The 13,327-nt window shown below is 42.6% G+C and overlaps 1 protein-coding gene across 1 annotated transcript; it reads right to left on the bottom strand.

Moving 5' to 3' along the window:
• Positions 1-2,177: 2,177 nt before the first annotated feature.
• On the bottom strand, positions 2,178-7,114 carry LOC147336437 (ribonuclease inhibitor-like). Its single transcript, XM_086265207.1, has 3 exons — positions 7,008-7,114; positions 5,561-5,734; positions 2,178-2,367 (listed from the first exon to the last, which is right to left on the bottom strand). The coding sequence occupies exons 1-3, from the start codon at positions 7,112-7,114 to the stop codon at positions 2,178-2,180; spliced, it is 471 nt and encodes a 156-aa protein (XP_086121333.1).
• Positions 7,115-13,327: the final 6,213 nt, after the last annotated feature.

Here is a 13,327-nt window from a genome sequence, read left to right as displayed (position 1 = left end):
ATGTCATGTTTCTTAATACAGAGACACACATGTTAATGTGATCTCTGGTCTCCTCTGAGTGGGAGTTATTATAACTGACTGTAAAAAGTCAGCACAAGGAAAATAAACTCCACCTAAACTTGGTTTATATCTGACCCAGACAGACTGCAGGTCATAACTTCTTACCTGAAGTTCAGTTCACCTGACACTCGGACCGGCGGCCGCCTCAGGTCTCTGCTCCTCCTGCCTCCCCTTTCCCTCATCCACCTGCTGCCTCTGTGGAAGCTCCGCCAAAGCCACCACCAAACAACTGACTTATTTTTACACATCGACCAGCATCCGGACAATCCGCCATCTTTCATTGTTTATACCGTTACAAAAAAATAAAAAAACATCATTGGCCCATAAAAACGAAAAATCACCATCGGTATGCCCGATGGCCAGTCCAGCTATGGTCGTGCCATCAGTTAACCCTTCACGTGGCAGCTGTGACACGCGTGCCCAGGGTTGCCGACCCCTGCTCTAAAGCATCTGATTTGGATTCCTGAGATCAAATATATTTTCCTTTGTGTTTGTTTTCTTCCCATTTGTGGCTTTAATGTAGTGTTACATCCTGTTTGTTTGCTTCCATCTGTATACATGTCCAGATTCACTGTTATGTTTCTATTCTTACATTGCTGTGTGATCACTGTTCCCTCTGCTGACTGATGTGACCTTTTGTATCTCACACTGATACTTGTCATATTTGTATCTGCGCCTAAAAGATAAAAAGTTTTCCATGCTAAAACACAGCTCCACCTCCTGCAGTTCTCCCTCTGAACCACTAGATGTCTCTGTTATCTAAATGAAGACGTGCAGCACAGCAACCACAGCAGCGCTCAGATCACACGTGTCCTGTTATTATGTATAAAAGCATGAAACAGGTGAGACAGGTGGGATCAATATTAATGTTGTGGAAATATATGAAAAAGCAACAGAAGAGTGAAAACATTTCGTGTTTCTAGAAAGATCTTTCAGCTCACAGCTGCTCACAGACTGTATTTACAAGTGACAAACTGCAACTCTACAGTACATCTACAGTATATATCAAATATATTCTGTATTCAAATCTATTGAGTGATGTTTGAAAGTCTTTCCAGGTGAGTTTGATCCAGGAGAGTCTGAAGCCAGAGTCAGACAGAGACTGTGCAGAGACTGTAGAAGGACAGAGCAGCAGCAGAGCAGTCCAGATACACTGATGATCCTCTGTCAGATCCAGAGGGACACACAGGGATGATGCTGGACTCTACATTGTGTCTGACAGTGGAGCTGTTCTCAGAGCAGTTCACTCTGCAGCACTGACAGTCATCTGCACTTCTTCTCATTCCTCTGTCAGTCACTGCTGGATGAAGCTCTCCTCTCCACCTCCCAGTAACATGGCCCAGTCAGAGCGTCTCTACACACAAGCTGCTGCTGCTTCAACCTCTCTGGATCATCAGGACACAGCTCCTCCTCTCTCAGCACACACACCGTCCTGTTTACCATCATAGCCTCCACCTGCAGAGAGAAGAAGGAAGAGCAGAGGAGATAAACGAGTGTTTCCAGAGACTCTTCATCAGCTGTCAGTCAGTGATGCAGCACATCCAGTATAAAGAGCAGCAGGGACTTCAGTGCTGGGACTGTACTAGGACTCATTGTTGCTTCACTTTTTCTAATCTTTGGATTTTTATTGAAGTTGATGAAAATGTTTTTCCCTCCTAGTTTGAGTTTGGACTTTCATTCATTAGAAGAACCTTGGTGTGTCCACTCTGAGCTCTGTAGGAACCCCAACAACAAGCCCAACAATCCAGATGGACGGTTCCAGCTGTTAACTGGAGGAATTCCATCCAAACATCTGCTCTCACTAAATTCTTCCTCACCTACAGACTGTGTTCTTCACTGCTTTAAACTTGGAAACGAATGCAGTCATTGGTCTGCGTGCTGCTTTGTTCAGAGAGCTGATTGGCTGTTGACAGTGTTTGATCAGAGCGTGTCAGCCGTTACTATGGTGACCATAAAGGTCAGAAACAGGAAGTGTTTGTGTCCAATCCTGAAGCCTGTCACCATTCTCCTCTCACAGCTTCACTGAGAAGCTGCAGCTTTACAGGAAACACTGGATCTTTGTTTCATACTGACTGTGTTTAGTACAATACTGCTGACAGCACCACCCACTCACTCCATCACTCTACTGACCACAGAGTCTCCAGTCTGTAGTCTGGACTCTGCTGAAGGTCAGACAGCTGCTTCACATCTGGATCCTTCAGGTTGTTGTTGTAGCTCAGGTCCAGCTGTCTCAGATGGGAGGGGTTGGACTTCAGTGCTGCTGCCAGATAATCACAGCTGATCTCTGACAAACCACAGTCCCTCAATCTGTATAAAGAATGAAAGATGTAAGTTTATTAGACAAAGTGTGAGCTTGAAATCATTCAGTGTTTCATCATCTGTTCAGAGCTGAAGAAGGTTCAGAATGTAGAAGTTTAGAAAATGGAAACTCCAAACAGCTGACAGAGTTCATACGCCTTTGTCAGGGTCAAATTCAAGCAAGACCATGTGAAAATTAAAACACATCATCCTAGGTGAACTTAAACACCTTTGTTCCCCTTTTGTTAAGACATAGAAAAGTACACCACACAAAAATACTGCAAAAGGAAACGGTCGCCTTATATACATAGTGTATAAACTCAAAATGCACATTTCACTTCAAATTAAGATTAAGGCTTTGAACAGATCACATAGTTCAGTTCAACATATAAGACTTTAAGAATGCACAAGCATCTACTTAAAATCTATTTAATTTATCATCCATGATATTATTTTGTACAATTCCAATGTATTTTGTTCATCTCCCTTAAATAAACAGGCAGTCTTAAAGTATGAAATATTCATATACAAACACATATAAATGTGTGTACTGTCTCAGTGGCTGATAGTACCCCACAGGCCTCAGTGTGAGCTTGAAGACATTTATAATGTTTAAGTAGTTTAATGTGCAGGTGCTGACGATAAACACATTTTGAATGAAAGCCGGGGAACTTTGGTAGCACAGAAACAAGTGGCTATTCTTTGTGACTATATGGATCACTCACAATACCATTATTTCACACAAAGGCACCAAATTAATACTCAAAAAAGCTGCAGCAATACACACAAATATAAACAGTACTTGGTGACAACTTTGCTTTTAGCCTTTAACCCTTCTTGACTACTTTTGATGTGGCCTCTATATTTTACCTTTAAAAACAGTTTATCTTGCCAATCTGTTATTTTCTCATTTTGACCAACTGTATCAGCACAATTTATCTAAATTCAGACAAAATTTAAAATACAAGTAGAAAGTGATATTTTGACTGTAAAAACCACACACATGTTTAACGAATCATCTTCATAACTTGAAATGCAAATAGAGATTGTACATTTTTAAAAATACGCACACGTTTTGCAAACAACAAAGTTATATGGTACTATTTACCAAAAAATGCAGCCAAGGCTCAGACGTTTTTCATATAATCATTTCAAACTATTTACAGAACAATCAGGTGTCAAACAATAGTTTGTGTCACTCTAACACATATGAGAACAGCACAGGGATAAACCTGCAGGTCTGACAGCAGGTGTGTCACTCAGCGTTTACACTGCAATCTGCCTTTGTTGGCTTTAAGGCAGCAACTGTGACGATCACTAGTAGAACTGACACACAAAACAAAACAACAGCTACACACTAAATACACAAGACAACAAACTAACTTGAGACCAAACACGGTAAACATCACAAATCTCTCACGTATCAAAACTCTCTCTCTCTTTCGCTCACTCGCTCTCTCTTGCCGGTCACTCCTAAAACTTCCCCCTTTTGCTAAACAACCAAATGTCATGTTTCCATATCATTTTTGATTGGTCGACATGGTACATTTTCCCACCTATAGGGCTTTGGAGCGTGATGTCACGGGAGATGGGCCATGCCCCCTTCCGCCATGACAGTAGGCCAGCCAAAGGATACCATTTCAGCTATGGATCGTACGTGTTGTGTTGTCGGTTGCAACGTTAGATCACACGATCGTGAAGGCAAGAAGCTGGATAACGGGCTCTCTTTTCATCGTTTTCCATCCTGGAGGCAACGTGAGGGATCCCATGTATCCGATATTACTAAACAAAGACGTCAGGCTTGGATTGCAGCGGTGAGACGAGCGGATATCGAGTTCTCTGCAATCCCCAGCTTTTTGTTGGTTCGCTCACAGCATTTTCTTTCCGGTGAGTTCTAAATTAATTCATATCACTCTTGAAAGGCTTTTAGTGTTATTTTCAATGTGCTGAGGTCATAGATAATGAGATAAAACATGCTAATGTGTGATGCTGCAGAACCACGTCATGTCGACTGAGTAGCTTATGATTTGGCATTATTGCAGGCAAACCAGCATATGAAATGGATGTAACAAATCCAGACTGGGAACCAACACTGCACATGGGGCATGACGACATACCTGTATCAGACTCGGACCGGCACTCAAGGCGTACGCAACGGAAGCGAAAAAGAGCACCCATCGGAGGTAAACAACCCCCCCCCCCTCTAAAAACATACTAAATTGCTATCACTGTACACTAATCCGCACATAACTTCCAGATGAATCACACACCTGTCATTGGAATATTGGTGTACATTTACCTTATGTCTAATTTTATCTTACAGGCTTTCGTTATGCAGCTGCAGAGTCTGAAGGTGTGCCCCGTGCAGAAGTGATTGATGAAGATCTGACAGAAGACCAACAGCAAAATCACAATGTCATGGAGGCAGTGGACAGCAGTTGTGTTGGACAAGTGGAGGTTGAGGTAGCAGCTGCAAATGTGGATATACTGAAGAAATGTAAACCTTTTAAAATGATGACAGATTACAAACTCTCAGCTGTGTCTGTAATCAAACCTCTGTAACTTTGCTTCACTTCAGCAGCATCAGCTCATGTTCACATGTTGATTCATGGTTTGCTTCAGTTTTTGATGGACTGCAGAATATTTTGAAGGTTATCTGCTATAAAAAGCCAGAACAGGAAAATCTGCTTCATGTGTTTCTGTTTGATCCTCAGTGACTTTGACACAAAGGCCTCTGCTGTGATGATCACACCTCTGATCAAGTCTCACAGTGTCAGCTTTGTTTTTATACATATGGATATGTGCTGATAAATGATCAGAGTTATAATATTTCCCACTGCCTGCTGTGTGCCGTGACCTTTGACCTGCTAAAGACAGTCAGCTGTGGATTATTCATTGTTGTGTCTGATACTTAGAACTGTGAGGAAGAACACTACACAGTTAATCAGGGTCCCCTCTCTCTGAATCAGGGAAGGTGGGCAGGCCGCGTGTGGGCCGCGGGCCATACGTTGAGTCTCACTGTTTGAAATGTGAACATTGTTCTGCTGCAGTCAATGGACTAAACCAGAGAAGAAGAAAACAGACTTTACCATGAAGATCCTCAGTGTGGATCAGTATAATATCAGCCTGATGTCTGCAGTTTAGTGTCAGCACAACTTTCACATCATATTCATCTCAGCACAACTAAAACATGCTGACTGACCCCAGAGTTTCAAGTCCACATCCTGGACTCTCCAGGAAACCACACAGATGCTTCACTCCTGAATCCTGCAGCTCGTTCCAGCTCAGCTCCAGCTCTCTCAGATGGGAGGGGTTGGACTTCAGCGCTGCTGCCAGATAATCACAGCTGATCTCTGACAAACCACAGTCCCTCAATCTGTATAAAGAATGAAAGATGTAAGTTTATTAGACAAAGTGTGAGCTTGAAATCATTCAGTGTTTCATCATGTGTTCAGAGCTGAAGAAGGTTCAGAATGTAGAAGTTTAGAAAATGGAAACTCCAAACAGCTGAAGCCAACAGGAAGCAGCTTCAAACAAACACAACAAGAGAAAAAACTCTGAATGTTTCACATTAAAGTCGTACATTTATCACAAAGCTCAATTATGTGACAGACATTTCATCCCATGTCAGTTTGGCCTCATCCTGGGCCGGATTATCCAGCACACACTCTGACCACAGGCCCAGGGGCCACGCACAGCTGGGCTCCATCCAAGAGACAGCAAACAAACCAACACAATAATAAAAAGCACCATGTGATCTTCTTACATCTTCAAGACAAACATAGTAAAAACATGAGCATATTTGTTTCCTGATAAAATGATGTGACAGGTAGAACAGAGTAAAGTGGTGGTGTTACTGTTAAGTCTAATTGTTGAATGTTGCCATTGTGTTTCTTAAATTTGTACAGTCTTAGTTCAAGCAGTAGGATCAAAGCCATTCCTTTGATCCTGACCACCTCTCCAACCACTCTGTGCTGGGGGAGGTTTTATTGTAGATACATCCTATCTGAAAGATCTGTTTCTTTTGATGTAAACTTCCTGGGTTTATGACCCTTTGGTCAGCAGGAGGTAACACACACACACACACACACACACACATAACACACACACACACACACACTTACATACAGTGCCTTGTCTATGTAACCAAAGGGGGGTTGCAAGGGGAGGTGCTTTGTAAACTATTGTTTGAAGATTGTCAATAAAAGGCAGCGAGAGGAGGCCACCATTGGGGTCATTGTCGTGCTGGACACAGACGAGGCCTCCCTTGCGCAAGTAATGGATCGATCGACTGTCTTGTTTTCTTCATGATGAATAAGTCTCTAGAATTAGCGGGGTTTGTGGAAACACAGACCCAACATTTATTTGGTCCTTCGGAGCCGGAGCCTAACACATTGCATCCACCGAGGAGAGGGAGAGGACGCCACCGCAACGTCTGGGATGATTGACGTAAAGCCCTGGTGTTTTTGGCTTGCCACCAGGCCGGGAAGTTTGCTCCTGACCTCCCCTCGGGATGGATGACGATTGACGGGATCCAGAGCCTCTTCCCATGAACGTAAACAAACAGTGAGTACAGAAGGCCTTAGAGAGCGGCTACGGGCTGTGCGTTAAACGTGAGTCCGGGAGCGCGCTAGCCGCGTGAGAGAGACGCAGGCTTCTCCGCCATTTGGGGCGTAGAGAGTTCTCCGCCATTTGGGGTGTGGAGATAACCTAGGTTCGGCGTCTCCGCCGTGAAGGAGTCCGGAATCTCCGCCATTTGGGGCGTTAGAGAGTTTTCAACAGAGAGCGCTAGCTGTGCGTGCAGACGCAAGCGATAGGCCTATGTTGTGTGTGTGTGCGGGCCAGACGTGGTCTGCGTGAGTGTGGCTGATTGTTAATGGAGAATAAAATGTGTAAGTCTGCCTTAGAAGGAGATTTAAAATTTATGGAGAAATTTTTACCAGGCAGTACGCAGTATGTAGGTTGTTGGCGTAAGAAATGTGGATTTGAAGGGACATTAGTGGAAGTTCAGTGTAAAATGCTGGTAGAAAGAATAGCTGTAAGTGTAGCTGGTAAAACAGGTAAAGCGAAGCAGAGGAAGGAATTGCAGTTAGCAATTGCTAAGTTGTGGCTGGAGCAGGTTCAGAAGAGGAGAGAAGCAAGAATGTTAGCAGAAAGTAGAGCCAGAGAAGAGCGTGAGAGAGCAGAGGCTGAGTATGGAGAGACATTGGGAGAAGCATTGAGTCCAAGACAGACTGGGCAGGGTAGGAAACAGAAAGTAAAGTTAGTGAACACAAACGTTACAACTACATATCCATCCCTGACACAAAACAAACAAACAAAAAAAAAAAAAACATATGGTGTTTCTGTAACAGAGTGTGAAGATGAAGAAAGTTTTTCTCCTGATCCAGTCCGTGAGTGTGTCTGACGTCATGGTGTGTGTGAAAGGTATCCAGCTGGGGCAGACGTGATTCTGCAGGTCACCTGCCCAGTGGACAAAAAGAAATAAAATAGTTGTGTGGATGAATGATAGCATGAAGAGTGTTTGGTGTTTCTCAGTCTGAAACAGCTGTAATGCTATTTTCTGTTTTGGAGAAAAGTACAGTTAAAGAAAAAAAAACAGAGAGAGATGTGTGTTGTTTTAAGCAGTGATGAGAATAATGAAAGTGTGATGAGAGAAGAACACAAAAACATACTGAAAATGCATTAACTATACTAACCCTACATGCATTTACACATAAATGATACTCATGAAGACCAGACAGCATCTTAAGCATGAGATTCTGTTTGTCATCTTGTCCAAGTCACTAGTAAGATGAAAGTGATACATAGACTAGTGGACTGAATATTATAGGAGGACAGATGGTTGCATCATAGATGAGAGGTCTTAAATGAGTGAGCTGAGTGAGCTGATTGTGAGTTTCTGGTGTGTGAAGAAGTTTTACCATGGCACACATTTAGTTACATGAGAACTAAAACTTATTATGTGCTAAGACAACAGGGTTATGCTGTATGTTGTGTGTATGGCTGATTGGATGAATGTTTGAGATTAAACTGGCTGTTTGATTTGTCTTTTGTTACTAAGTTGAGCCTGCCAATTGGGTTGTGACGATTTATCCCCCTGGCATGAAGAACACGTGTCATGACTTAAACAAGGCCTTTCTTTCCTTTGATTTCCTTTATTTTCTTTCTTTTATTTTGTTACTTTCATGGTGCACTGAAAGTTTTGTTTGATGATCTCTGTTTGAGCACGATCAGAATCGAAGCGTCGTCGAGAAAACTGTTGCAAAGTGAGCTTCTCCAAAATTAAAATGGGCTCAGGAGAAATCCACTTATTTGAGACAAGTTCCTGTCCAAAAGGATTCAGCGAGAAAATCCAGTCTAAATTATTTTTCTTTTTGAAATGACGTTGTTTTGCTGAGCGTGGAAACGGATGCGACGATAATTTCCACAATTAGCAAAAGAAGGAATCACTGAGTGAATGAGTAAGAGTTTTAAAATAAATGGGAAACTGACTGACTGACAAAAGCTGACAAGACTGACTGACTTAACACCATTGTGTGAAGTCAACCCCCACCTGACAAAGGTGTGGATGTGTCTCTGTGTGTGTCTCTGTTGCAGGAGCAGAAGGAGACCACAGGAGGAAACTTGGGTCACATGACTATGTGAACTCTGAAAATTTAACCTTTTTAGTTTAAATTCTATGTCTGTGAATTTACCATGTGTGTGTCATTCACTACCTTGTGTTGCTCACAGAGATTACTGTGAGAAAGTGTGTACACACCTGCGCAGCGCTAACATTTACATTTCTCTTTACAGCAGATGGTTAATCATGTGATTTGATCATGTGGTTTACAGCAGGACACAACTTAATGATGTTTCTCTACCACAGGATTACTGAGATTTTGTATGAAGAGAACTGTAGTTACAGGCTATATGTTGATGATGAAATTACACTGTGTTTTTGAGAGAATGTTACAGGGAAGAAATGAATGCAGTGTGAGACATACTGTGATGAGACCATTGTTACTTTTTCCACAGCGAGTGTTAACTTTATGACTTTTCACAGCTCCTCTGGAATCTGGATGGCCGACACCTGACAACCGGGATGAACCTTGTGTTTGGCTAATGTTGTTTTTCTTTAAGAGTGCTTGTAAAGGATTCAGCACAGACAGACGAGTGACAATTGAACAGATGTGCAGTGGTTACAGAATAGTTACATCGGGGCCCATTATCTGACCACACTGTTGGGCTCATGGTGAGTAACAAACTTAAGGGACGTCACTGATTACAATGTGGAATGACGGTGAGATGTTAAATAATTTGGAACAAATTATGGGGAAAAGTAGGAGTTTAATGAGTTTAGAATAAACCTGCAATGATACTTGTCTCTGTGATGCTGAATACTTTATTACTCTTATGATCTATAGTTGGTTGCAAATGTGAAGTTGTTTTAATTTTAAGACTTTGTCTTCTAGGATACAGGAGCTGGGAGCTAAACAAGCTGAACATTTCAATGCTGACTAATGTTTTTACACAGGGTTACAGCTTGGAGTGAAGCTGCTCAAAGGGACAAACCTTGGAGATTGTTTTAGGGAGACTGTGCAACACTCTTGTACATGTCTCATTGGGGAGTTGACACATGGCGAAAGCCGTGTGGCGAGAGGAGTGTCATTTTTTAATTTGTAGATATCGTGAGGTGCCATGACGAGAAGGAGTGACTGAGAGGATCGTCCACAAGATGCAAGCTGAGGCCAGGAGAGAGTTTTCAGGAGGATCGGAGATCACCTTCAGCACAGAGAGCTGTGTTACTGGTCTTCCAAAGGATCGTCACGAGGAGACTTTGCACAGCAAATCTTAAATAAGATGAAAGAGTTTCGACGTTGACGTTAAGGAAGACAACTAAGCTGTTTGCGTGTCGAGGAGCCTGTGCCATCACCAGGGAAGTCTCAAATGTCCCAGGAATGGGTGGACCAAAGACCAGCTTTCCAGAGTCATTATTTTGTTTTAGGAGTTTTATTTTTCATTTTGTTAGACATGGCACAGTTGAAAGTAAAAGAAGACCACTCTAATTTGTCATGTGTTGTCATATTTTGATATATTTGATTACTTTTCATTGGTTATATTATATCGGGTAAAAATCACCCGGCATTAGTGATCGTGTTACTATTTATAGCGATAGTGTTCTAGGGTTAAATCTTCAGCAGCGTTGGAAAATGGAACCTGAGGGAGCGTGCCAAGCTCCAGAAAGTGACAGCGCAGAGGAGGTCCAGCGATGGACTTGTGGTTCTGTGAACAGCACAAATGCCAGGTGACTGTAAAATAACTAACAGCACTTTTTCCACAAGTGAAGCCAGTAACTTACTATCCTAAAAGATTAGCTCTAGTTGCTCGTGCTTTACCTCCATGCGTGAGATCAGTATGTGCAGCAGTTTAAGCTGTACAATGTTTCAATAGTTTATTTCACCTTTTGACATTGTTAGTTCCACACGAGGTAGATGTCTACTACTGCAGACTAAACTTACATTTCTGTCACCTACAAGACACTTGTCTTTAATGTTACTCTCACAACCACACATATTACCATAAAGTGGTGCACAATTCTGAATCTGTCCAACCCTTTTTGCCAACGGAGGAGGGCACTTCTCATGAGTGTAGAGAGCGCGAGGAGAAGAAGTGTAAGCTGAGGGATGACTTAATAGATGTGCCACTCGTTGAGGGAAAGGTTTGGTTTGCTGATGGTTTGAGTTTTACAACAGCAGAGGGACAGACTAGAACACGTTTTACTGTAGCAGACAGTGAGAGAGAGTTATCTATGTAGGACAACTAGCATGTTTCATATTTGCTTGAGCAGCAGAGATGCTAGCTTTAACGGAAGTGTGTAAAGCTGTAGAGAGACAATATACACTGATAGGCAGTATACATTTGCTACTGTACATTTCTTTGTAGTGCAGTGAGTGAGACGAGGTGTGACAACCTCTACAGGGAAACCTGCAGAACACACCAAACTCTTGCAAAATCTGCTGGAGGCAGTGTTATTAACCAGTAGAATTGCCGTTTATAAATGTGCAGCACACATGTGAGGGAAAGATCCAGTTGCATTAGGGAAAGTTTTTGCAGATAAGATCACAAAAGAAGCAGCTGTAGTTAAACATGGTGTTAACCTTTTATCAGTACAGCATCAGCAGACATGCAGGCCCACTCACCTACAGCAGGAAAACAGTTGTGACTTACAGAGGGAGCAAGCTTGCAGGATGATGTTTTTTATCTGTGTGATAAACCAGTACTGCCTGATAATTTGTATAAGACTGCTGCTATTTTGAGCCATTGGCTTTGCCATGTCTCAAACAGGAGGGAAATGAGCAGTCGTTATACTCATTCTAGGATTATTAAATACTTTTTAAAAAAAAAAAAACTTTTGCAGGCAGAGAGAACTAATGGAATAGTAAAGTTAAGATTTAGGAAGACAGGCAGGACATGGTTAGACTGTATAGAATAAGTACATGAGGATTACTCCAACAGAGAATGGTCTGACTCTTTGACATTACACATGTTAGAGCATTTAGAGTTCCAGTCTTCTGTAGTGATGATAGAAAAGCAGAAGAGAGAGCGTATTAGCAGATTAGATGCTTGAAAATGTTTAAAAGTAAAGTAGTCATGAGAACAAATGATCTGCCAGATGATTCTGTTTCTCCGCAGGAGCAGAGTCTGAAGTCTGGAGATTGGATGTTGATAAGGCCATGGAGAGGAAGTGCTGGTCCAGTCCATGGTGGGAAGGTCCATATCGGATGCTGCTGACGACGACCACAGCAGTGAAGATTGCTGGAAGGAACACTTGGATATATCAAGCGCACTGCAAGAAGGTGACACACATCCAGGCCAGCTCGGAGTAAGTGGCAGGAAGACCGGGAACAAAGGGGGGGGAAAGCCTCCAGGGCCCCTCGTCTCAATCCGGTGAAGAAACCAACTGAGCCACAGGTACTCATCAGAATGGCTGGGAATGTGCTGTGCATCTTCTTGTGCCTGTGGACCCTGAGTGGGATGACAGGGAGCGCACTGGAACAGAGCAAACCACACCCAGTACCAGCATGGGTTTTCAACAACTACTGGTGGCAGTTTAAGAACACAACCGCTCACATAAAGAATGAGACCAATGGTTATGCTTGTGATGCCACTGGCTACACATTCTTCTGGACTGTGGCCCTATAGCATCACTGAGAGCGAGGCAGTTTGTCTGGTTGCTTTAGCAACACATCCGGGAACACTGCCAACTTTTCAACTGCTCTGAACCTGAATGGAAGGTTGATTCACCAGTAGCTGGGAAGGTGAACTGCTCTGGTGAGACAGACCTGCTCGTCTGACTCAAAGAATATGACTTGCTGCAGGACATTGAACAGCTAAACGAACTGGAAACAGGCCAATTGCCTATGTGTATGAAGGACAATGGATTAGCCCAAGTTGGAGATCAACCATGGAACATGGCAACATCACCTATTCTTTTGTCTTCTGCAAGAAGGATGTAAACAGAGAAGCCTTTTGTCTACATTACATCATGAACACTTGAGGTTTCGAGCCAAGAAGTTCAAAACAGCTTGATCCAATTTCCTTTACAAAGCTTTTTCTGTGGTGACAACAGGACAGGAGAAGAGTTGTAAATGCAGATAATTCACCGGTTGACTCTAACCCCCACAGGATGCCTACAGTGAAAAGATTTGGGGGGTTGATAGGAGTCATAAAGAAGGGTGTTGACCAGGCTGCAGCTTTGAAGTTAGCTGAGAGCCATATGGACAAACAATAAAGTCAACTGATGCGTTTAAATACCTATGTCTGTATACAGTTGGATTGTAGTGACATATGATTTTTGAGAATGATGATTCTTCTTGTTTGACCTTTGACATTCAGTTGTTTACTTGAAGAAATACATAATGAATTGCACGACAGGAGTAGATCCGCCACAAGGCTGGATAGCTTGGTTACCGTCTGGTCCTTG

This window comes from Aulonocara sp. 'chitande type north' Nkhata Bay, linkage group LG3, assembly GCF_057382095.1.
Source record: "Aulonocara sp. 'chitande type north' Nkhata Bay isolate Kocher_YH1m ecotype deep benthic linkage group LG3, A_spYH_male_GT1.1, whole genome shotgun sequence".
Taxonomy (NCBI): domain Eukaryota; kingdom Metazoa; phylum Chordata; class Actinopteri; order Cichliformes; family Cichlidae; genus Aulonocara; species Aulonocara sp. 'chitande type north' Nkhata Bay.
The sequence above is the reverse complement of the archived record's forward strand: the minus strand, read 5'-3'. Positions and strand labels throughout refer to the sequence as shown.

What these genes read in the sequence shown, in the direction of transcription:
- LOC147336437 (XM_086265207.1), bottom strand. Translation starts at nt 7,114, where the DNA reads ATGGCGGAGATTCCGGACTCCTTCACGGCGGAGACGCCGAACCTAGGT. An exon ending in CAAATGGCGGAGAAGCCTGC is followed by an intron (nt 5,735 to 7,007) that starts GTCTCTCTCACG and finishes TTCTTTATACAG; the next exon opens with ATTGAGGGACTGTGGTTTGT. An exon ending in TGTGGACTTGAAACTCTGGG is followed by an intron (nt 2,368 to 5,560) that starts GTCAGTCAGCAT and finishes TTCTTTATACAG; the next exon opens with ATTGAGGGACTGTGGTTTGT.